This window comes from Ursus arctos, unplaced genomic scaffold, assembly GCF_023065955.2.
Source record: "Ursus arctos isolate Adak ecotype North America unplaced genomic scaffold, UrsArc2.0 scaffold_26, whole genome shotgun sequence".
Taxonomy (NCBI): Eukaryota; Metazoa; Chordata; class Mammalia; order Carnivora; family Ursidae; genus Ursus; species Ursus arctos.
The window spans coordinates 12,701,399-12,726,648 of record NW_026622941.1 but is presented as its reverse complement, the minus strand read 5'-3'; the positions used below and the strand labels follow the sequence as shown (position 1 = coordinate 12,726,648).

The 25,250-nt window shown below is 45.9% G+C and overlaps 1 protein-coding gene across 1 annotated transcript; it reads right to left on the bottom strand.

The window, feature by feature from the left end:
- Nucleotides 1-4,503: 4,503 nt before the first annotated feature.
- EMP1 (epithelial membrane protein 1) lies at nucleotides 4,504-24,800 on the bottom strand. The gene is made up of 5 exons (XM_026502384.4): nucleotides 24,417-24,800; nucleotides 9,966-10,079; nucleotides 7,812-7,908; nucleotides 7,557-7,697; nucleotides 4,504-6,782 (listed from the first exon to the last, which is right to left on the bottom strand). The coding sequence occupies exons 2-5, from the start codon at nucleotides 10,041-10,043 to the stop codon at nucleotides 6,616-6,618; spliced, it is 483 nt and encodes a 160-aa protein (XP_026358169.1). The 5' UTR covers nucleotides 10,044-10,079; nucleotides 24,417-24,800; the 3' UTR covers nucleotides 4,504-6,615.
- Nucleotides 24,801-25,250: the final 450 nt, after the last annotated feature.

The following is a 25,250-nucleotide window of genomic DNA, read 5'->3' as shown; positions in this document are numbered from 1 at the left end:
GGCCCCACAGATGTCAAGTTGGGGCCCAGTGGAGACATAGACAATAAGCCACACTTTCAATAAGCATGTCTGTGAAGAGACAGGAAGAGGTAAAATATTAGGATAGGAAAATCTGTTTTGTTTTGTTTTACTTATGATGGGATTACCTTTACACTTATTTTACCCACAAGAGAAAATTTCCAGTAGAGAGAGAAGTTGGAGACACAAGAAGAAAGGAAGTAAAGCATCCCTGAGGAAATAGGAGTATGAAATTCACAAAATGGTGATGGTGGGCATTAGCCACAGAAAGAAGGAGAGCTCCTTCCTCCAAGTCAGGAAGAACAACTCTTGTAATGGGGGTGTCCAGGGGAAGGTCATGGCGTTGCGTAGCCGAAGTGAACTTAAATTGAACATTTAAGAGTTGTCTGCATTTACCTTTTATCTGTCCTTCCAGGAGCTCTGGCAAGTATTCAATACAATGAGAGGTAAAGAATGTGAATTATTCTGGAGAAAGAAATTAGCAGTCAGTGCAAGTATGCCATATTGAAGTGAAGTTGGTAATTTGGCTTATGAAAGAAATCTGGATTTAAATATTACTGCCAGAAAGATTCTAACTTTTTTAAAAACAAGATGACTAAATGTCAGATTAATTAGTATAATCTACTTCCCTCATAAATCCACTCCTATAATTCTCAAACCTGATTTCGCAATGCTTAGTTACTTCAAGAGCAATTGCAAAATTGTACCCAAATACTCAAAACAGGTTAGATCTTGATTCACCTTAAAACTTATAAATATATATGCCCTATGTCAGCATTTTGTAAGAGGGAGGAGAAGTCATAAAACCAAACTAAAGTAGTAAGATTTTGTAATGCCCAAAAGCATGTCGACTACTATACTAAGGAGTTAGAATCATTCTAAAGTCCCTGGATAGACTGGATTGAAGCCATTGATATGATAACATAAGTGAGAAATTTAAGATTGATTTTGAGCCATGAGACCAAGAGAGTGGAGCAAGATGTTCCAGCTTAACACCCAATTTAAAAACTATGTACTGTGTATGTTTATAACCAGACAGAGTCATGCTAAACACCATGTTCTCCTACACTCAATGGCAAACTCTGAGCATGCCTGGGTAAAGGGATTCCCTGGCCCACAGGTTGCCGTGTCTTCTGAATATGGATCCATATCTACTCTCCTCCATTCTCCATCAGATACACTCCTCTTACCGTGAAAGGTTTAGAAGGTCAGAGGGTTCTAGCTTCCAGAATTTAAACTAACTCATTCCTATCGAAAATAATAATAGTTCAGTAATTATTAAATTTATTTCCAGGCTAGATTACAAAAGTCTTTTAACCATATCATCAGCAAAATAATTCCGAATTGCATCTATGGAAAAATATGCTCTGGGTTTAACCAACAACCAATTTAGGAAAATAGCTTTTGGAACCTGACCCATTCCTATATTGGGAAGGGCTCAATAGTTTGTTCTTATCTCCCCAGCCCGCACCCCTTGTTCAGTTTATCTTTTAATATAATAAAGTCCTCCATTTGCCATATGAAGATAGTCATTCTTGATTTGGGACTCACTCTATAGCCCTTGTTACTCATCATCAGTTAACCAGAAGATTGAGTACGAACCTCCCATACACACTGGCATCCTACGTGGGAATTCTGGTCCTCCGGGCCCTGGATTGGCTCGCTGACAGTGATGGAGAAGCAGCCATCAACACCCATCTTGACATCAGCAGAAAGGAGAGGCTGGAGAGAGTAGGCGAAGACACAGAGGGCACTGGAATGTTTCTCACCTGCAGTTATTCAGATGGAAGCCAATGAGAGCCTGGAACAAAGGGATGGCCTTCGGGGCAGGGAGATTTGTGTAGGTAAGAGATGCAGCAGAGGTAAAATCCGTAAGAGTCAGCTAATTGCTCATGGGGTGGGCTAAGGACCATGAAGAAGGGATGAAGACCTGAAAATCTTCTATCATCCCCCAAGTGCCAGTGCTCCCATCTCTTCTGTGCTCCCAGAGAGTCTCCTTCCATTTTCTCTAGGTATGAGTCTTACCCCAGACTAGACTGTAAATTAGATGAAGACAGGAAACCGGTCTGCTTGATCTTTCACTCCCTAGCCTCTAAGTGTAACACCTAGCACCCAGTGGTTTATCAACACAAGTTTTAATGGTCACCCTCCTGCCCTAGGAAGAGGCCCCACATGTCTCCTTTTCAGAAACAAGACTAGTAGAACTTCAAAACCCTCCTTTCCTTGGGCTCCACATAATCAGTGTGCATCCTTCTCCACCTGCTGTGAGTTCAAGAGCTGTATGCTCTCCTGGACTACAAATACCTCTTTAAAATGAATCGATCCTCTTCAGAATCTTCTCCAAAATTTCCAGCAAGTTTTCCTGTTTTCATCCCGCCTCCCACCACTCTACCCCAGTCATCTCTATTCCCCAAAATCTAGCCTTCTTTTAAACTCATGTATACATTTTTTGCTAGGGGATTTTATCTGTATTTTGATATATTCTATTTCTTAGTAAACATAGGAAAGAGCGTCTCTTTTTGTGTAAGTGTGGAGTCCTGCACAATGTCCTCTTAGTTTTCATATGCCTTCCTTCAAGACCCTACTGAAATAGTCTTCTGTGCCTCAAAGCCAGTGGGGTTTGGCACAAGGACTGGAAGGGCTGAGTCCCACGTGGAGTGAGGCCGCTGTCTATTAACCACTTGGCACCTCATGTTTACCACTTTGATGGATAAATAAGCTGTCAGTTGCCTGAAAATCCCATTCTTAAGTGGTAATGGAGAGCTCTGGCGCTCATCTTCCTTAAATTCATAAATTCGGACCAGTTTCACCTAAGAGTATTTTTCTTAACTACTTTAATTCAACTTGATCCTACCTAAGACATTAAACCTAACAAATATTTATTAAGCTCCTCTATAAAAGGGACTCTGACGACTTCTTGTCTTTTCATGGGATACCCAAGATCATCTTTCCAGTTAACCCCCATGTCTTACTATTTCACTATTTGAGCTAAGTATCAACTGTAAACATAAAGATTTCCAATGTTCAAGCTTCTTTTAAATTATTTCTGAGAATGTTTGGTAAGCTGGTGCCTTGTTCTTAATTAGAATGTTTCCCCCATAATGATTAATTTTATGTGTCATGGTAGCTGGGCCATGGTGCCTAGACACGTGGCCAAACATAATTCTGGATGTTTCTGTGAGGGTGTTTTGAATGAGATTAACATTCAAATCAGTGGACTTTGAGTGAAGCAGATTCCCCTCTATAATGCGTGTGGGCTTCATTCAATCAGTTGAATAGAACAAAAGACTGACCACCTCCTCCCCCCAAACAAGGGACAATTCTGCCAGCAGACAGTCTTTGGACTTGAACTGCAGCAATGGCTCTTCCCTGGGTTCCCACCTGCCAGCCCTATCTTACCCGCAGATTTTGAACCTGCCTGCCTCCATAATCACATGAGCCAATTTTTTAAAAATAAATGTCTTTCTGTATATAATTTACACATCCGATTGGTTCTGTTTCTCCGGAGAATCCTGAGTAATACACCCCCATTCACGATCCAGGTCTTTGAGATGGAAGATTTCATCTTGGCAGAAAAGAAATTGTGCGTAGTTCTGAGAGCTTGTTAGAGATTCTGTTTAAAGATCTACAGAAGGAAAAGAAGCAAGGATGCTCTGGAGGTCTGACCCATGACCAGGCAAATGACATGGGGGAATAAATCCCAGGGAGAACTAAGGGAGAGAAGTAGCCTCTTATAATAGTATCCCAGAAGTGATTTAAGAAATTACATAGGTCTCTGAAAGGGTCTCAATAATCAATGCAATTTGATTAATTGACTTTAAAATATGTTAAAGTTTTATTTTCAGGTTCCATTGTGTATTTTTTGTGTATTACTCTGTGCAGTTATTTCATCCAAAACCACAGGGGACAGAGCACCAAATCCACGTTAAAACAATTGGTATGATATTAGTGTTGACACAGTGCTAGGGTACACGGTATCTACTCTGCTTTTCCACTGTTAATTCCAGTCCTTATTGCTCACAGAAAGCAGCAAAGCTTTCCTTTTCTCATCTGCCCCATACAGATATGCCCAGTTTATGCAATGGGTTTCTGCAAAGGTATGTGATGCATACCTTTGTGAATTACTTTATATTTTGAAGACACATTAGGGGAATTGGCTATTTCAAAGAAACTTTACAAGTATCTCATTTCTTAATGTCATAAGTCATTCTGATTCAAGACCATAACAACCCCCTGATGTATTAGCTTATGAAGTTCTATTTTTTGCTTTAGAGGTTTAATTAAGATAAGATAAAACTATACCTAATAACATTCATTTGCCTGAAAGAGTTATTGCAGAATGCCTAATGTATTACCAGAAAGTAGTTTAATGTCTCAAATAAATGCCAAGTTGTTCAAATCACACTGATTGACAACTTCATTAGGTATAAACGTCACCATTATCCCTACTGTCCTGCATTTTTTAGGAAGAAAACATTCACACGGTGAAGGGAATCAGAATCTATTTTTATATCCCTAGAGTTATAAACATTTGTATCAAAATATTTACAATTATAGTATATGAAATATCAATCTATTAAAGGAGAAGCCAAATACAGTACTAGAACAATCCACCAATGTAATGCAAATTACATGAGACATAAATGTCACAGAAATAAAGTAAAAGACAAAGGAATACATGGTTCACTCCAGTCATGGTTTGACTTTTCAACGTAATGCGAGTATCTCTTTTGGGTATATCTGATATGTAAGTATGCTTCTGCACATAAGACAGCCTTCTATAATCATGTGATAATTAAATCATAATTAAAAAGTTCGTCAACCCACAGTTTTGCTTGCCATCTCTCTACCCCCAACCCATGTAATCTGGTGGCCTGCCCTCAACAGTCCCTTAACCAGGATGAACATAGAGCAATATACTTAGTCATCGTCCTTTTACAGAAATACCAACAATCATGGCATGACAACTCCCCAGAAAGGCAAAGTATGTAAGAGATGGGATAAGGAGAGAGCTGGGAGAAGGAAAGCAGGCAAGATGCCTCAGACTCCCCCTGGGGTAGATCTTCTTCTCGAGTAATAAAGGAAACGTCTTCCCAAAACAACCCCTTCTGACAGAATCTGAGATGGCTTGAAATAGCTGCTCCAGGCCAGAGCAATGCCTGCTTAACCAGGAATAGCATACTGCTACTAAGTCCTATATAGAAATGCTCCTATGGCAACAGACAGTCCAATTGCCAACTGACTGGGTACCACAAGAGTTTTTGCTTTTTATTTTTTCTCTTAAAGAAAATATCTGCCCATCACCTATATTTTTATTTGTCCCATGGGAATTTTCTAGTTTTCCTGGGAATGCAGGCCCTCTGTTCTAATCATGACTGAAATCTAGTCTGTTTAATACTTTACAGTGATATAGCACCTTTCGCCCAAGAATCTCTTTGGTTTTGGTTTGTGTGTGTTTTACTAAACTCTCAGAATTGCCCTGCCTCACCTGTGGGATAGGCAGGGCCTCTGAAAGGCAATGGCTCCAGCCCGTGTCACAGAGAGAGCTACCACTGAGCCTAGGAGTCCCAATCCCCAATGCAAATGATTAGACAAAATGTCATCTAAAGTTATAATTTAGAGGGAGAGTAATAAATCATGTTACAAGGAACCATGTCCATCTCTCTCCCAGTATGTGCTTCAAAGAAACACTGATGGCATAGACAGGGGGTTCTAAAAACATAACCCTCCTGTAGCACTGTCACGAGATTGCCCCTGGGTCCCATAATTTGTGTGGTGCTTTCACCATGGAATTGGTCATTAGTGGCTTTACAGAAATGCCAAAAGAGCTGCTCTGGCTTTAAGCAAGAGGCCTAGCAAAGTCCATAGCAAGAGGTCTCTGTGAGGGACAGCTGTGTGAGGTCCGGTCTGGGTTCTGACCATCCCCCAGGCCTTCCACTGTGAAAAGTTCTCTTTCTTGGTTTCACTCACCCACCAATTTGGCCTTAGGACTCTATCTCTTTCTCCCATTTCGTCACAAATACCACTGAGTTCCACAGTTAAATATCTGTTCTAAAGAGGGATAATGGCTTGCTGGCCAAAGCCCTCGGATAGGCCCTTCAGACTGGAATGTGATGTTTTGCTTTGGGTCAGAAAGGCGGGATGGCTTCCGGGCTTAGCATATTCGACACGAAAACAAGATCTGCTCTTGCTGGAACTTGTACCGCTATTTGAACTTGATGCAATAGGTCTGAGAACCGCAGGGCGAGACCCAGAATTCAGCCTCAGCAGTGGAGCCAGTGGTGTGGCAGCTGATGGGGCCCCAGGCAGTGTGTGTGACTGCGACCAGCTGGAGGCCAAGTCTGGGGGCTGCAGAGAGGCCCTCTGGCTCATCGGGGAGCAGCGGAGAACTAGCCAGCTACTTTCTCCCAAGGGCAGGGGGCTCCACGGTACAGAACCTCCTCGGGAATGGTTTGGATTTCAGCCTCTCCCACCCTACTTCCCCTCCCCGCCCCCCTCCCCTCTCTTGCTTTTTCCTGCATAGTATCTTCCACGTCCCTCCCAGATTCAACGGCTTCCTTCTCCCCACCCCCCTGATCCCCGTGAATTTGTTCGGCCTTATTTCTTTCTCAGAACTAGATAGAGCACGCCGATGATGAAGCTAGAGCAGAAGCAGATCCAGGTCAGGATGAAGGAGTAGCCGTGGTGACTGTTCCCGTAGTTGGTTCCATAACCACCAGCGTAATGATGCGTATAGATAGACACCCCGACCATAATGCACAACCCTGCAAGGGGGGAAAAAAGTTTCATTTTGGGGGTTGTTTTACATTAAAACCAAGAAAAAAAATGTATAACTTTTCAAATCTCCTATTTCCCTTATAGCAAAATGGGAAATTTCACTGGGGAAATAAAACCTGGTTGTTTAGCCCCATACGATAGTTCTGTTGATTTGCCTTGAACCAACCTTGAGGGCTGTGTTGATGAACTAGAGGTTTATTTAAGAGGTTTATTTAAAAGTTGATAAACTAGAGGTTTATTTAAAACCCCCACTGGTTTGTGCAGCTCCGAGCGCGAAGTAAAACACAGAGCTTCACGTCCACCCCCAGCCTTTCCCTCTGGACCCCAGCGTAGGGAGGCCGGCTGCCCAGGATGCCAAAGCACACAGCTTTAAGACCAAATCGCACGTTCGGGAAGAACGGCGGAAGGATGAGAACCACGCTGACATGCCCGGTGGCAGTGGCTTCATCTGAGGACTCCCCCCTTCCCGCCCTCAAGTGTCTTGCGCACAAGTGCGTATAACGGGCGTGGCTCGGCCACTTGGTAGCCCCCCACCGGGAGCGCTGGGTTGAAACAGGGCAGTCTGTTCAGTGCAGAAGACAGCGCTTATTCCAAGCACTAGCAGGGGTTCTCAAAACGAGGACAAACAATCAGAGTAAAAGTGTCCACAGCAGCTTCGCTGAGCCACGTGCCCATCTGCCCACATCGCCAAGAGCACCCGTGGGAAGACCACCCTAAAAGCGTTTCCACCATCGACTGCAGCCCGCCCCGACGGTACTCACAGCACACCAGCATGGTGGCCCCGGAGAGGAAGAAGCGGTTTCCTTTCTCCATGGTGAACAGCTGGAACACGAAGACCACGAGGGAGATGACGGAGAAGATGATGGACAGGATCATGAAGGCCTGCACGGCCTTGAGGGCGTCTGCGGACACCGGAAGAGGAGAACAAGGCTATTAGGCTAAGCAGTCCCTGGCAGGCTGCACCCTTCCCTGCTCACCGCCATCGCCAGGGCCGAACACAGTCCTCTCAGACGTACCTTCACTGGCATATGACAGGACGTCATCGCAGCCACCGTTGGTACAGTTTTTCCAAAGACCGACTGATGCTCTTGTAACATCCGAAACCACCCAGACCTGAAACCAAAAGGAAACAACCCGTTGCTTAAAAGCTGACCCTCGGCTTTAAAAGGAAAAGAAACAGCAAATCAGATTTGTAGCAGGATCGAATGTTCAGCAACACCGCATATGGGGCCACCGATATGGCTAAGCACCCCACCTCTTGGTGGAAATGAGGTCTAAAACTGAAGCCACGGGGGTGCCAGGAGAGAAGGTGGGAGATTGTGTGACTGAAGAAAAATCACATAGCTTCTCTGGGCTTCACATTCCTCATTACTAGAAAGAAAAGGAGAAAAAGAAAGAAAGAAAGAAAGAAAGAAAGAAAGAAAGAAAGAAAGAAAGAAAGAAAGAAAGAAAGAAAGAAAAGAAGGAAGAAAAAGAAAGAAAGAAAGAAAGAAAGAAAGAAAGAAAGAAAGAAAGAAAGAAAAAAAGAAAGAAAGAAAGAAAGAAAGAAATTCAATCATAGTGGTTTAAAAGCCTGAGGTTCTAAGAAACAGAAACACGGGGTGAGGCAATTGGTTTTGAGTATGTACCAACCATACACTATCAAGACCATTTTAGGGACGGCTGGGGGGCTCAGTCGGTGAAGTGTCTGCCTTCTGCTCAGGTCATGATCTTGGGGTCCCGAGGTCGAGTCCCACAGGGGGCTCTCTGCTCAGCAGGGAGTCTGCTTCTCCTTCTCCCTCTGCCCCTCCCCCCTGCTCATGCTCACTCTCTCCATCTCTGTCTCTGTCTCTCTCTCAAATAAATAAACAAAATCTTAAAAAAAAAAAAAGACCATTTCATGTAAGGGCCTAAGGGGGTGTGGGGCCCCCTGAAAGTAGAAGAGTGACCAACATGTATTCCCAAGGCTCACTGTGGTGCCAGTGTCCCTTCCCACCCCGCCCAAGAAAAAAAATTATTCTTCAGGAAAACAAACACTCAGCTTGTCCACGCAGAGCACCTGTTGGAATGGGCATTGCTGGAAGGACAGGGCCAAGGATGTGTGATCACCTGCTCTTGATGCAATAAACAACTGTATGCCAAGCCATATATTAGGGGCTGATAATTTCGATATTCAGCACTTTGGCATCCACTAATGCTGTCTGAAGTCATTTATCAGGCTTGTCATCCTCAGAGACTTGGGGTTGGGGCACAGAATGGCCCACCTGCAGTCTGGAGGAGGGCTCATGGGCTAGGAGTCCTAAATCAGCCTTGCTCGTGTTGACCACATCCACCCACGGGAGCAAAACTCTTCTATCTGAACTTCAAAATCCATTTGTCCTTTAACTGCAACATGGACCTAAACAGACTGTGGAGCCACCGTTTGCCTGTCCAGTGATGGGTGGCCTTGATTTTTGTGTGCGGAGAGCAGTCTCGTTCCTTTCTGAGAAAAGCACGGTAGAAGCAAATCTGATGCTATAAACAACCGCTAGAGGTCAGAGTAGCCCAAGGTTCAGAGAGAAACATATTTTTACATTGTTTTGCCTGAGTGAGTGAATTCCGTGGAACCAGGTTAATCCGGCACACTTCCTACCTTCGCATGTTCCTCTCAGCTCCGAATTTCAATGTGTCAGTCTGGCCACCAAAGCTTCTCACCGTCTCTCTCCACCTCTATCCTTCTAATCAAGGTTCCCAGGAGGAAAAGAATCTCTGCTCTCAGTACAGGGAGGTCCCCATTGTGCCCTGAACAAAGCCTCTCCCTCCCACTGGGGCACCGAGGCCAGCACTCCTGCCTGCAGGGCATCCCTGGGCTCCTTCCAGGATTCGTCCTCCTCCAGGAGACCCCGCCTATCTACCCTTCCTCCAAGCTCTACCTCCGGACAAGGTTCTACCAGAAACTAAGGAAGCCTCATTGTCTTCTCCAGCCTCTAGCCGCCTACAGCCCTGGTGGGATTGCTCTGGTAGACCCTGGCTATTCTCCTCCGGCTATTTCATGATTTGAAGTGCGAGTGTGTGCTCTTTTTTTTTTCCCACAACTAAACTGTATATTCCCGAGGGGCAGGGATTGTGGCTCAAACTTCCCTTGTAGGACTTTATATAAATATTCAGATAACTTCTGGGTGAATGAATGAACAAAAGAATGTATTACTCACATTGGCAATGGTGGAGACAAATAACATGATGACAGTGGCGATGTGGACCACAAAGATACCAGCCAGTAATACCAACATCTTGGCTTTTTGATGCCTCAAAGAGCAGCGAGAGTTCTGAAAAGAAAGAAGATAAATGGGGGGAAAGGGTTACTGTCAGATTCAATCAGACAATTCAGCCTTCCCACAGGTGTGGACTGTCTGCTAAAATCAGGAGGAGCTGCAATAAACACCATTACGATTTCATTATAAATTCCTGAAAACATCTTGTTAACCTAGTTTCCTAAATGCCTATTCGTCTATTTACATATACCTAAATATAAACGTAATTCTGCTTCTCAAGTATTTATATATTCATCCCTCTAATAAAGCCTGTTTCCCGAAAAACACACACACACACACTTTATCCCTGTTAATGTTTTATTTTGTTCATGTTTTAAGAACCTTAAGACTTTGATTTTTAAAAGGCTTTTCACAGCTCTAATTTCCAGGTGCCTGTGCAACAATGTCATATAAATGTCCATTGTCCACTAGGGAAGTGTCCAAGGCTCTGGCAAACTGCTCACCCAGCGATATTAATAGAAGTGGATCCCTTCTGCAGAATAGTAGCTATTACTCAATGCCCATAGACTGAATAGGCTACTAATTTGCTCCCAGGTGAGATATAAAATGGAAGAGCCACAACTTCTGTTATTATAATGCCGTTTGGTATTCAATAATTATAACAACCTAATTGCAGTGTCACGGTCTGATCACCTACTGATTGAACGTGTCAGATCTGCAGTGCAGCACCTGAGCCTTTGGGCTGTGTGTGCCTCGTGGCAGGGACTCTGCTATTGGTCTAGGGCTTGATGCTGTATTTTCTTTGACGCAGTATGTCAGTTCTGGGGCTTTAGAAGTAACGCAGACTGAAACACCACTGAACGAGCCTCCTATCTGTGCATGACATTTATACAACGTCCAATGCTTCAGGACTCCATGGAGAAGATAGGCAAATGCATGAATCACATGATGGGAGGCCTGGGAACGAATACGGATTAAGAATGGGCATAGATAAACCAAACTGTTCAACCACAATTTCGGCAGAGGAGAAGGGAGCCCATGGCTCATAAAAGAAATCATAAAGAGGGGCGCCTGGGTGGCGCAGTCATTAAGCATCTGCCTTCGGCTCAGGGCGTGATCAGGGTGTGATCCCGGCGTTACGGGATCGAGCCCCACATCAGGCTCCTCCGCTAGGAGCCTGCTTCTTCCTCTCACACTCCCCCTGCTGTGTTCCCTCTCTCACTGGCTATCTCTCTGTCAAATAAATAAATAAAATCTTTAAAAAAAAAAAAATCATAAAGAAGGGAGCTCATTGATCATAAAGAGTCAAGCTGGTTTATGTCAGCTGCAGAGGGAGGGTTTATCGTGCCTGAGATAGTTAGGATGCAATGCAGTCTCAAGGGACTTCAAAAGGAAAGGGCTGGAGGTTATTCACACCAGGGTGGATGCGTGGATGTCCACACCTAGGGAGGAGATGGCTGAGCACATCCTGCAATTGTCCCACTTCTCTCTCTCTCGCTCCACCTAATTTTATTGAAGCTTTGAGCTTGCTTGAGCCACTTTTCTATTGTCCCGGGTACTTAGTGGCCAGCACGGATGCTATCATCTCAACATTTCAAGTGCCTTTTATCTCTTCTCACTTTCCTCATCAGATACTCGAAATCTAGAATGCTCTTTAAAAAAAAAAATCTAGAATGTTCTAATGTACACAAAGGGGCCTGCTCTTTGCAGGCCAGGAATGAGAGTCAGACCTTGACGTCCACCGTCCATCCCAACCTGCTCCAACAACCCCTGCCTTCCTTCCCAGGCCAGGCATCTCCCTCTAATCCAGGCTACTTTGTAGGGATTTGTCCAATTTCACTGTGAATGACAAAAATCATGAAGTTTATCCTGCTATCTCAGGGGAGAGCTTGGAGCTTTCATGCCTGCTATTAATAATCTCCTCGCACACTCAAATTCTTTTTTGTTTTCCGCGGGTTCCCGCATACCTCCACAATTTTCTGCTTGACTTTAATGCACAGTGAAAAGAGGTTTTTGAATTAAACAGGTTGAGTTAGAATCATCTAGTCATTTCCTTCCATCCTCTGTAAAGTGGGGGCCATAATGCCGATCCCAGAGGAAAATACAAGGTAATGGACCATGTTTGTGAAACTAGCAACGTCCACCACATGGCTGGCACTAATGGGGCTGCTTTGGTTGTGGTTATTAGCATTACTATTATTATTATTCTATGAAACTGACAGTAGCTGCAGCTGTTGCCAACATAACGAGTCAGTTAATCACCAGGTTACCCCATGTTAAGTACAAGCAATAGGATATCTGCCATGTACTTCACCAGGCAGTGTCTATAAACCATCTTGGTCCTCTTAGAAATTGCCCTTATGCCTAATCCCTGCCCTGTGAGTGGGGAGACTACTAAGAACACACCCACGGGAATCAGAAGGAGCAAGCTCGCTCTTCTCATCCCTGTCCCAACTGTCCTCCTGACACCCCCAAAATTCACACCATCACTGGATCCTGATCTTGCCCTTCATGGGGAAAGAAAGAGTCTGACTGTAGGGAATTGCAAATCTTACATTAAAAGTTGTATGTTTAATCCTCCTTGGGCTCTATAAATGTCTTTTTTATTCCTTTGGCTTCTAACCGACAAACATCCTCCTCCTGATAGGGGGACGTGGTTGAGGGGCCCAGAACGGAATGCGATACACCAAGTGAGGCCTCTTAAACGAGGTGGAGCGCTGTGAGTTCCCTGCTTTACATGCTGTTGGGAATTCAGCAGCACTTTCTGTCTCCTTGGGTTGCTATGTAACCCTCCAGAATAAGTCTCATTGCTTTCATCCCTACTCACCCTCTCCATTTTGATGACTTGATCATTACTGCATTCCACAACCCTCTTTCTACTGCACCTCACTTTGGCCCATCCACTGCACCCCCAGCCTCTGGATCTCACTCCTGATCTAGAGGGTAATGGCCTTATGAACGAGAGGTCCTAGAGTGCCCTGCCGTGTAGTGTCCCCTGTTTTACAGGGCCTGGCACTTCCCCATGTGTGTTGTGTGCGTTCTGCTTTTGCGTCCTGGCCACTTTACCCTTCAGGTCAGTTGTCTGCAGAGGCTCTCTTTGCCTGACCTGAGCAGTGTTTGGTCCCTGGCCCAAACATGATGCATTTTAACTAGGTGTGCTCTGGTCTGCTTATGAAATGAGACCCATCGCCACCGTCACAGGAACCAAGGCTGGATCTCACTCCTGATCAATACCAAAGCCCCACCTGATCATTACCCCCCTGCCTGGTGCAGCCTGGAGGAGTGGGCAGGGGAATCAAGCAAAGAAGTGACTCTCTCATCTTAGATTCCTGTGGTTGTGCCACTTCTGTCTACCAAGGAAAGGAGCAAAATGTCTTGGATTAGCTGGAGCTCGTAGTGTACAGAACACAGAATTCCCTCTGCTTTTGCCTGCTGCATCCAGCCAGAAGTAGGGGCTATTTAGCTGCAGCTAGCACATAATGTATGTAGCTTCTCCATCTTTTCACTGCCCCCAGTTTGTCAGGTTTCATTAGTGTCATCCATTGTCAGGTTACAGGGGCTTCCATTGTTTTCAGTGGCCCTCCCCAACTCATTTGGAAACAGAACGAACTATCTTCTTAAATTTCTGACCTGGATTATCCCTTCCAGTCCCTCTATTAAAGAGCCCCCAGCAGAGAAACCCTCAGCCAAAGGTGGGGTAGAAGGGCAAATCTTGATATCTTTACAGACAACCATGATAGATACCTAGTGGGTGAATGTCTGGGGATCTATCGAGTAGCAGAGCACAATGGGAATAAATAACAGAAGGTCTCAGGCTCTTGAAACTTCCATCCACCCACTACTTGTAGTGTAGCTTGCAGGGAGACTCATTCCCTACCCTGGTGTGTATCTTGCGTCATAAAAAAGCACTGAAAAGAGACCTTTCCTGAACATTCATATCATTGGAAGTACTGGCTGCTACAACTTTCCTTCTTGGCAATTTGTTTCACTAAAACAGAAATTGGCTTCTTCCTCACCCTCCCTAAAATGCTTTGGATGGCACTCTCCAGTGGAAAGCATACCCTTAGTCACAGCTGGGCAGCTCAAACCAGGAAGTACAAAATAACAGCATTGCAATTCTGAACACTTAGGCACAATGCCTGCCCCTCAGAACATTTGGTGCACTGGGCAGTCCCAAAGTTTGTCAGTTGGTTGCTGGGAACTCCCATAACATTATTTATGGTACTTCAACTCTCAGACCCAAGCCCATAGAGCCAGTCCATTCACAGTGTTCTCAAAGAATAGGACATCCACTGACTATTCCATGTGAGGTGCCAGGAACACATTTCTCCACCCATCACTGTAAGCAGAGTACGACTTCTTGGGACAGGGATGCTCAGGGCTATCACTGCACTGGGTGGGAAACTGAGAAAAGTATAGGAGGCACGAACGTTGACTCTAGAGAGAAGTTGAGTGTTAAGAGACAAGGAAGTTAGAAACTTAAAGTCACACATCAGCTCTCTGATATCCCTTTTCTGTTGTTCTTTCTTCCAAATGCGTAGGCCAGCCAGTTCCCTTTCCACCACCACCATCTTTTATTCTTGACCATGCTTCCCCTTTTCTTCTCGAATTGCTCAGCCCACAGAGGACCACCAGTCTCTTTATGCCCTTCGTCCCGATGCAAACCTCACAACCACTGACCATTCTAGATTTGGATAAGTTCTTTGCTAAAAGAAAACTAGGACAGTTAGTGGAAATGACCTTGAGAATTACAACTGCTGGTGACTGGAGGTGTAAATGACTAATTAATGTGAGGTGGGGGTGGGGGAGATAACTGCCCTCTCCAGTTGTCTCCATTCACTTAAATCTTTATTGTTTTCTTGCCTTCCTTTTATGCCTTCCTACTCCTCTAGAATATGAAAGAATCAAAGGACCATATCTCTGAGACTGCCTTGCATTGCCTCTTTGCCTTTGCTTTTCGGGTGCTCTGACCATGAGGAATCAATCAGGCCTCTGTAAACACCTTTCCTTTTCCGATGAGGACCTAATACTGCAGAGACTTTGAGGATAATTGACTTCTAAAGACACAGCAGGGGACTTGAGATGTTCAGAATTTGGATCCATGGTTGTTAAGCTAACTTCTTCCTGCCTTGGAGTATGTGTGTTTACGGAACGCCTGCCACCAGGGTCTGGGAGATACAGTTCTTTAAGGGTGGTCTAAGTCACAATAAGTGGGAACAATACACCAGAACAGAACAATCAAAAACCCACTTCTCCAGCAAAGGAAGTGGTGGAAATCCTGGGCTTGAATCACTGAAGAACTAGCCTGAACCTCGGGGTGTAACATAATCGGAAATGGGGCTGGAGGGTGGAGACGGCGGGGGCTGTGTGAGCAGGGGGGAGTCTCGCAGAGCTCAAATGTCCATGATTCATTTGAGAGTGGGTGAGATTCCCCCAGACAAAGTCACAGCGGAGGCATCCTCTACCAGATGGTGCAAGAGAGCTTTCTGAGAGCATGTGAATCGGCTGGCTAGCTAGAAAACGGTTCAGTCATTTTCCTAACCGCCTCGGATAACCCAGTCTTCTCTGGGGAGAAGGGAGTAATAATGGCCAGCTGCCAAATCCCCCGTCTTTCCTTCCACTCCTCCCAATTTTATTGCCCAAAGCACAGTCAGGTCATGAGTCCTTCCTCCATCATTTACCCCTCATCTATTCCTTACTTGCTGCTCACATTGTCCTTGTCCCGTTCAGATCCTAGCCTGGACCACAGCATCAGCCTCTGGCATGGTCCTCCTTCTAAGCGCCCCCCGCCCCGACACATGCTCCACGCCACGGCATTATCCGACCTTGTCGCTCCTCTGCTCAAGATCCTCCAAACATCTCAGCACCCCCTCCACCCAGCCCTGGAAAAGAGATTCTAAACACCTTACTCCAGCCCTGGGAATCCTGAGAATGTGGTTTCCAAAGAAAAAGCCCTGCTTTTAAGTATCCTTCCTCCAGGAACTACCTATCGAACATTTTTCAAGGAAGCTCAAACCCTGCCTCCTCTAGGAAGCCTTCCCAGATACAGAGAAGTAGTCATTTTCCCCACTACGCTATAGTCCTTACATGGCCCTTTATTAAAACTACTAGTGGCAGCCTGGCTGGTAACAGAATTACTTATGGAAATATTTGGCTCCCCAACCCCTAAGATTCTAAGTTTCTGAAGGGAGAGTCTTACCTATGACAGGTACCAAGTAAACCTCCATTCAGTGAGCAAATAAATGTTGTTAGGAAGGCAATTTTTTTTCTTACATACATGAACTTCAGTCCTTTGTAATTTTTAGAAATTATTTATATGTTACTATAACTATGTATGGATCATCTTATCATATGCAACCTCTGTGTTATATACTGCTATATAAATACCTTTGTAAACATGAATATTTCCCGAGTAAGTCTGACATTTAAATGTACAAGGGTATATATGTGTTTGTTGTCTTTTATTTAAAAAGAAATAAGTAGATGCAAAGAAAATAGCTTAAATTTCTAAACACTGATTTATCCACAGATTTAACTTCTCTATCTCTTTAAGTTATAGAATCTCTGGACTGAGAAGAGGGGCCTTAAAATTCCTCCCCAATATATGAACCTCAACTACAAATCTACACCGCAGAACTATCTAGGTCATGCTTAAACACCTCCTGTGACAGGGAGCTCATTACTTGCCAAGACCCTCCCATCAGGAAGTCCTTCAGACAATGCATCAGAACCTGCTCTTGGCAACTACTACCCTTAATCTCAGTTCTGCCCTTCATCCAGAGTGGCCTCTTCAGACCTTCTCTAGAACAGTGACCTTTGCAGCAGAACTTTCCAGCTACCGGAGAACTAGCCAAAAGACATCACCTTAGATCCCCAAATCTCAATCACATCATAACACAGTCTTGATTTTATTCAACTGTTAGACATTATTCTGTCTTCTCATTGATTCATGTTTTCCTGATGATGAAATCTCCATCTCTTTCTGGAAAACTGTGAACTTTGAAGAAAGCTGTCTCACACCATCTGACCAAGGACGTGGTGCTTCCTGCCAGGCACGAGAGAAGATGAAAGACAAAGCTGCCCTGGTCACACGATCTCCAGGAGTCAGCCCCTATCCCTGCCGTATCTCCCTAGCGTCACATCCAGCGGCCGCCGCTTCTCCCTGTGTAGAGTGGCAGCACCAGCGCCCTTCTGTCCTCTACACATCAGGATCATTCTGCTTTGGTCGGCTTGTTTTGATGTGTTTGTGTCCCCTGGAGGATCATTTGGGTTGGCAAAGTGGATGTCCATTTAACACAAAAGCAGAAACGGAAACACTCTCTTTTGGGAGCAGTCGGAGAGGATGTATCCGGAGGAGGAAAAGGCTGGGATTAAAAGCAGGTGGAGTGGATGAGACCTTGGATGAGCTTTTCTGGCCATTGTTATTGTTGTTCTATGTCAGGCGTACTTTCCATTCTAAATATTGTTTTTACGCAAGGGTGGGAGAGGGGGATGTTAATTTCTCCGTGGGAAACATGGGGAGAGAAAGAATCCCAACGGACCATTTCCTCCTGCCTCTGGATATCTCATGTTTGGTGTGGAAGGAAAGAATTTCAGGTTGTACTTCACTCTACCCACGTCATTCTGGGGCCTGATGTTTTTACATGAGGGGCAGGTTTTATGACCAGAAGAAACATCAGACATCAAGCCACAAAAGTAACTACGGGCTCCAGGGAAAACAACTATGTTTTCATGGTCTTGGGGGAAAGGGAGCTCCATCTCCCAAATGTGGTCTATCGATAATGAATGGGGGTTATTATAGAAAGAGGAGTGTGTGTCTGACACTGGTATAAACAAGCACAGACTCTTGCATAGTTAAGGATAAAGAACCAGGGGATGGGGGTGGGGGAACAAGCATGCTATTAAAAAAAAAAAAAGGAAGGAAAGAAGGACAGAAGGAAGGAATGGAGAAAGAAAGAAAGAAAGAAAGAAAGAAAGAAAGAAAGAAAGAAAGAAAGAAAGAAAGAAAGAAAGAGGAGCACCTATTAGAAAACCAAAATCTGAAACAAATTTTGCCTCTGAGTAACTGCTGACTCTGGGAAAACCCCATTACCTCTGGCTGGCGGCTCCTACAGGGACAGAGTACATAGCGGTAGAGCGTGGGTGCCAGGTTCGAATCCTGATGCCACAGATTCCCTTTTTTTTTTATGTCAGTGTTGTTGAGGCATAATTGGCATGTAAAAATTTTAAGATACTTAACGCATACATTGAGGGGATTTGTTGACTCCAGCACTTCTTAACTGGGATCGATAGACCTCAGAGGGTTAGTGTGAGGATTCCTGCCTGCGCCCAAAGGCTGTATGGTTGTCGGTTTTTCTTCTCGTTCCTTTATGCACCAGGAGAAGCTCCGGCCAGCAAACTGGGCTTTAAGCTTCTCTGGCAGGATCTGAGGGCCAGCAACTTTGCTAAAGGCAAACAAGTAGCATGAATCTTGTTTTTGCAAATGCTCCCAAGGAGAATAACCTCTCTCTCTCATTTCCCCTTGTCCTCCTTCGTGTCCAAGGAGGGGGTGGATCTGGCAACATCTGCAAAGGCTCAGGCCAGACCTGGGCCGCCAGGCGGGGCCGGCCCACGCCCCCAGACCGCAGCTGGCCAGGCCGCTGGGCGATGGCCCCCGGGTGGGGACAGAAGCCGCAGTTGTCTTCTGCTTCTGACAAAAGAGGAGTGTTTTGCAAGGGAGAGGTTGCCAAGACAATAACTAGGGGTTGGGAAGAAAATCAAGGTGTGGCCCGGGCCCCGCGGCGCTTGGGCGGGTCGCCAGTAGGTGGCGCCAGCATGCTTCCCCCAGCAGAGCCGCTGCCCGGAGAGTCCCGGAGCTGGGAGGGAGGCAGCCGGCAGCCAGAGGCGGGCCAGAGGGCTGGGTGGGCGGCTGGGACTCTTAGTGTTTTTGAGGGCACTTGGTTCTTTAGGGTCAAGAGGCATCGAGGCTCTTTACTCCGATCTCTGAACAAAGGAGGAAATGCACCTTCCCCAGAGCTCAACCGGAATCAGAACAGAAGCCCACCGTCTCCCATCTTCCAAGCCAGGCCACTCCCACTCCCGGATTTGTCTCAGGGCTCTCGGCAGATGTTCTAGAACCAGAGCTCCCCTTCACTCTGTTCCTCCCACCAGCTCCTAGTTAATCAGAGGGTCGGCACAGCCCCTCAAAACCGTGCCCAGGGCAGCCGCTGCTTCACTGAGGAGACCCACCAGCAGAGCCAGCTCTGGGCCACCCCCAAAACCCAAACCAGATCCCCATACTGCAAGCCCTGAGACTCGCTTCCAACATTTCATCCAGGCCCCCGCCCACAGCACCCGGGTCCCTTCACCACCAAAGCCGCATCCGGCAAAGCGAAGCTGGAACACACCCGCCAGCCCAACTCACGGTTTTGGGGTTGCAAACCTCTCTCCAGTTCCCCATCTCCAGCCCCCTAGGGAGGGGTCTTTGATTATTTGAAAGAAGCCAAAGGATCAAAGACCTCATTTTGCTCTTAGCTCTGATCTGACCCTTCCAAAAAGAGGAAAAACATCAAGGGAGATCACTGCCCTGTTGGCATAAATATTCAATGGAAATTCGAATGACACCAAGACTGTATCGACCTACCTTTGTTACTTGAGCAACAAACGTCCCCCCCTCTGAGGGGACAAAGAACAGAATATTTGGCCCTAAGGACTGTTCTGAAACACTGAGGGTGGGTGATCTCCAGACAAGAAGGGAAGGAAATAAGGGGCGCCTGGGTGGCTCAGTCGGTTAAGCTTCCGCCTCTGATCTCAGCTCAGGTCTTGATCTCAGGGTCGTGAGTTCAAGCCCCACATTGGGCTCCACACTGGCGGTGAAGCCTACTTAAAAAAAAAAAAAAAAAAAGGAAGGAAGGAAGAGCAGAATCCTCCTCACGCTTCTCCCTTGCTCTTTGACCTTCTCCCTGTCTTTCTCTTTCCACTTCACTCCTTCTCCCTCTTCTCAGGCTTCCCAGTGGCACCTCTTCTCTCCCTCAACACACAGGCCTAAGGAAACACGGGCATTTGGACTTGCTCCCTCCCCCTTCTCTCCTCCTATTCGCTCTCATCCACACCTTCACCACCACACCCTCCCGCTGCCGGGTCTCACTCCCAGGGAAGAGGGTGGAGTTCCTTTCCCAGGACCAGTTCAGTTTCTCCCTGAACCTGGTTTGGTTACCAGGGAATCCCTTGCTGTTGTGAGTGTCTTAACAGGCTTATATAGCCTGCTTCTTCTCATCGGAGCTGGCCCCCTTGATGTTTCATTAATCAAACCTCTTCCTTGTCTTCCAAGAGCTAGGAGAACGCTCATCACTATCTGATGATAAGGCCTAAGGAATCTCAGAGTCGGCGAGCAGAGGAGGCTGCCTGGGCCCTCAGTCCTCTGTAAAATGCCCTGCAATGCAGCGTGAGGCCTCATTTAACTTTTTTACCAATTTTTATGGATTAAACTATTAGCATGAGCCAAGGGATTTCCGAAACAGGATGATAACATCTTAGAATGCTAGAATTTCAGAGCCACAAGGAGCCTTGGAGACCATCAAGTTCAGTTCCCTCGGTCAAGAAGACAAGTGACTTGCCCATGGTCATTGGGCAGAGTCAGGCCAAGACCACAGCCCTCCAGCTCCCCGGCCACTTTGCGTCAGCCCCAAGATTCTGGCCCCCACTTTCAATATTCTCGATCTTAATGACTCCATTTGAAGAGAGAATTCATGAAACAGACTCAGGAACTACAAAAGCTGCCACATCCACATAAAACCAGTGGCACCAAGAGCAGAGGAGTCCACTTTAGTTCCAAGGAAGTGCCCATATCCAAAACAGGGAAGAAAACGCTGACTCAAAGATTTTTAAAAAGGAAGAGAGATAAACAGCAATCTCCACAAGGGCTTGTATGTTTGTCTTTATGTTTCAGGGTCAGTGGAGCTCCCAGTTAAATTGAGAGAAATCATTTTACCCAGTCTAGACACCAGGGACTGAAGCGTTAGGAAGAGCGGTTTCAAGACATGTGTGTTTGGGGGATGGGGTATTGAGTCAAGTAAATTCCTAACTAGAACCATATTTGGGCTCTTTTGATTACTGAACAGAAATTCGGGATCATCTGAGCAGAACTAGGAAGAGTATTAGAGAAGAGAAATTTATAGTCAGAAAATTTCAGATCTACCATGGCTAAAGATTACGAGCTCTTCTCAAGGACTGACGTCCATTTTGCAAGCCAGCAATTAGTCCGGGGTTACAATGGATCTGCAACTTGGGCTTGTAGTTACGACAGGTGGTAACAGTGCAAAGGTGTGAGCTACAAGACCTATAAACCAAGTTATGGGATCACCCTAACAGGGCCAAGTTAGAAGCCTGTGTCTCTGGTATCGGACTGATTTAACCATGACCTCGTGGGTAGCAACCGGGTGTGTCCCTCTGAGTATGTGCCTCCAAGAGTCCCAAATGTCTCCGAGCTTTTATGTTAGGCAGCCATGTATATACATGTGGTAAGTTAAAGAAGAAACCATATTCATGTGTTTGGAAAATGAAATACCTCAGAATCAAATCATGTGGATATGGCTGACGATGTATATAGTTTCAAAGCTTTAAAAATGCTTCCTGTTGGTTTTGAGTCTCAGGTAATAATAATACTGATCCATCAAGTTTTACCCATTAAATATTAATAAAGGGTTAAGCATTTAGAGGATAAGGGACATTGGAAAGAGCAACAACAAAAACGGAATAGAGAATTTCTGCACGCCCAGGACTGCAGAACTAGGGACAAAGTATAGAAGTTACAGAGAAGCCTACACGGATTTAAGATTTTCTAATAATTAAGCTGTCCAGTAATGCAGGGGCGGCATGGGGGGGCATAGAGGCACCCTCTGGGGTAGGGAGCCCCCCATTCTGGATATTTTAAGGACATGTAAAATGGCCATCTGTCCAAGGTGCTGTTAAAATAGGATTTCTGCATATGGTGGGAGAATGAATGAATTGATCTTCAAACCGAGAATCCCTCCCAAACTGAGAATTTGATGCACAAAATTAAAGATAGAACATAACTAAATTTGCCTCGTGCCCTTTTCTGTGGCCGTTTTTCAGATATACTCCCCGATCAGGCTCTGCGGAGTCTACAGAACAGCATTTTGCTTCCTCTGTAAGCCTTCTAGGTCTCTGACTGCTCTCTCCCTCCATTGACCCCAGTGCATCTGGCATGAACTAGAGCCCCCAGAGCCCCCAGACCAAGCCAAGAGGCTCTGCATCCCCGGATGGTCTTTATGGAGCCCACTCCCAAGGCTCCCTAGAGTCTGCATGGTCCCCGGGACCTGGATGGGCCTAACCTGGTCTCCGGAAGGAAGCAGGAAGAGTTGGGAAAGTCACAGTCTTTCTGGGCAGTGGAAGGGATGACTTTCCTTTCCTCAGATATGTGCCCCGTACTGCTGGGAGGTAGCCAGCCTCTGTTCTGGGATGTAGTCCGCTCTGGCTTGGCCCTTGATGGCCTTCTGCCAACTCCCAGGACAGTGTAGTGCCCTCAAACAATGTAAAATCTGGGGGGTCCTCTGACCAGGACGCCAGACCGGATGGCCTGCCGCCCTCCAGACCGCACTCCACCCCCGCCCCATTCTTCCGAGTCTACGCTGGAATCCAACCCGCCTCTGAGGGTGGGAGGCAGCAGGGGGAAAAAATAACCCTCACATTTCAGTATTGTCCAAGACTTACAGCTGAAATCCAGAACAACTCCTGCCGCTAAGGAGCTCCCTCACTATTTCTCGGAGGCAGCAGGGAAAGCAGGAATTAGAACAGCATTTTCGTAACTGCCCTTGAACTTCGGGAAATAACACAGTGTATTTTCTCACAGCGCTACAGAGTAATGGGAAATGCTGCCCCAAAAACGCAATGCAGGATGGTCGACACCCTCCGGTTTGTCTGCTGACTGGTGAAGTATTGCGTGTAGCTTAAACTCGCACAGAACTACGAGAAGATTCGTACTAGATTCACAGAATACCATTAGTATCAACTTCAATAATGGCTCCCCTTAATCCACAGCCATGTAATCTGGAAATAATAAACATTTTAAGCAAATGTGGGAGTTCCCTGCATCTTGAAAAGTTTCCCTTGCACTTAATCATCCCCTCGAGGCCAGTTTTACAAGGCGCCTTGTCTCTACAATGTACACAGGCTGATTGCATTTAAATCTCTTCCAACGAGCGGCATTTCTAAAGGAAAAGCCTAATTTCGTCAGACAAGCTGAATCCTGTCATTTTCCTCGGCTTGTTTATGTAGAGGGGAATAAAAAACCCAGTATCTATGTTGAAATGGGCCACACCTCACCCAGAATGCTAACCTAAAACAAAACAAAAGCAAATAGAAATCACCCTTCTTCCTTTCTCCAGATTCACTTTACGATTAGCACGAGTGTTTGCACAACCACATTTGGGAAGAGTAAGACGACACATGGTCCAAAACAACCACTGCCTTCCATGCAGAAAAATTCCACATCCACCTAGAAACAATTATTTTATTATTTCTAATATGCCATCTTTTCACTCAACACTAAAATTTCTGGGGTGGAAGCACGAAGCCATTCAATCTTTCTTTTTTTTTACAGGAAGAGATGAAGTTCCCCTACTCCACCCTCTCCTCCAAACCCGGTTTCCCTCCAGCCTCTTCCCATCCTCTGCATCTGGCGAGAAGAGAAGGAGCTCCGGATTCCACATCAGGCTGATTTGCACCAAATGAAACTCTCCCGCAGTTTATTTGAAACACCAGTCGATACCCCACCTCTCTGTCTTCTTTAAACAAACCCACCCTCTCCTTCCATGCCCAGGGGAGAAAAAACACTGACCTTTAAACAGAAGTGAATGAATGAGCCGAAAGAGCAGTGGAATAAGCAACAGCAAAAGTGAACTGAAAAGCACCCATCTATCCATCATCCAAAAAAGACCAGCAAACAACTGACAAGAGAAACAACTCAAATCCTGAAGCAATCTGAATCAAAAGGGACAACCTGGAAAACATCTGGCAAGTCGGTACGTCCTTTCAAAGGTACGCAGTATTTCCTCCATGAAGAGTCCCTTACCCCTTATCCCGGTGTGTTCCAAAGTCCCTGCTCCCAAGCCAGAAGCCAGTCACTGCAAAACCTAATCACAGCCCAGGCCCGCTGATTTCCCCGACGCTCCCAACCCCCGTCAGAAGGCATTTTTCTGAACCGTATAGAAAAAGTTGTCTGGGTATCCACTTGTAGCCAGAAGTTTCAAGAATTCAGTTCAGAGGATCACAGAAAAATACCCCAAGGAAAAAAGAAAAAGCAAAACTTAGATGACTAGTTCGGAAGAAGGAGCGCAGAGAAGGAAAGAGAAAGTTTGCTGAACTTCCCCGTAGCATTGGACGCTGTCCTACCTGAGGGTCCCAGTGACTGAGGCGCCCTGAGTGGCAGGAGCTGGTGGCTGCCCGGTCTGGTCCGCTCTTCTGAAGGTATGTGACCGCACTGAGGGGAGGGACCTGCTTCCCGAGGTTATAAGTTTCCAGCGCTGGTGTGCTGGGGTGTGTGATGGGCGGTTTCTTTTCACTCTGTTTTAAAGGAGTTTCTATGAATCAGTCTGACTTTAAAAAAAAAAAAAAAAAAAAAAGATTTGTTGGTAAGCTACGCCCTGCTAGGTTGGCAGTTGGTCAAGAGAGGCTGGGAGTGAGCCATCAATTCAAAGAAGCCTGTTAGGCTCCCTCTGACTCACACACACAGACCACAGTGGAAAAAGGAGTGACATTGCTTCAAATGAGTAATAGGAGTCACACAAATAGATCTGTTTACCGAAGCCCATTCCTCCTCACCGAAAAGGAGACTTGGTTACCATGGGCAGAGGCAAAACACAAGATTTCTGTCCAAATGTCATCTGGGGAGGGGGAGAGAAAGGGACAGGGTCCTGCCCATGGAAAGCCTAGCTGATCATCCAAGGAGATCCCCATTCGTCCTCGCCCACCTAAGGCATCGGTGGCTGCCCACTGACAGGAATGATGGGAGTTATTTCTTGTTTGCTTCCCTGCCTGACCCTGGCGCGCTCTCCTATGGATAGCCGTAAGACGAGGCCTGGGAACCAGGAGAGGACACGCTGAGAGCCCTCATAACCCTGCCTCGGAATGATGGAACTAAATAGCTGGCTGGTCTTTAATTACACTCTGAACGAATGCCCATGTGGACTCCTCACATTCGGGAGCAAGTCCTCTGCTTAAGGACTT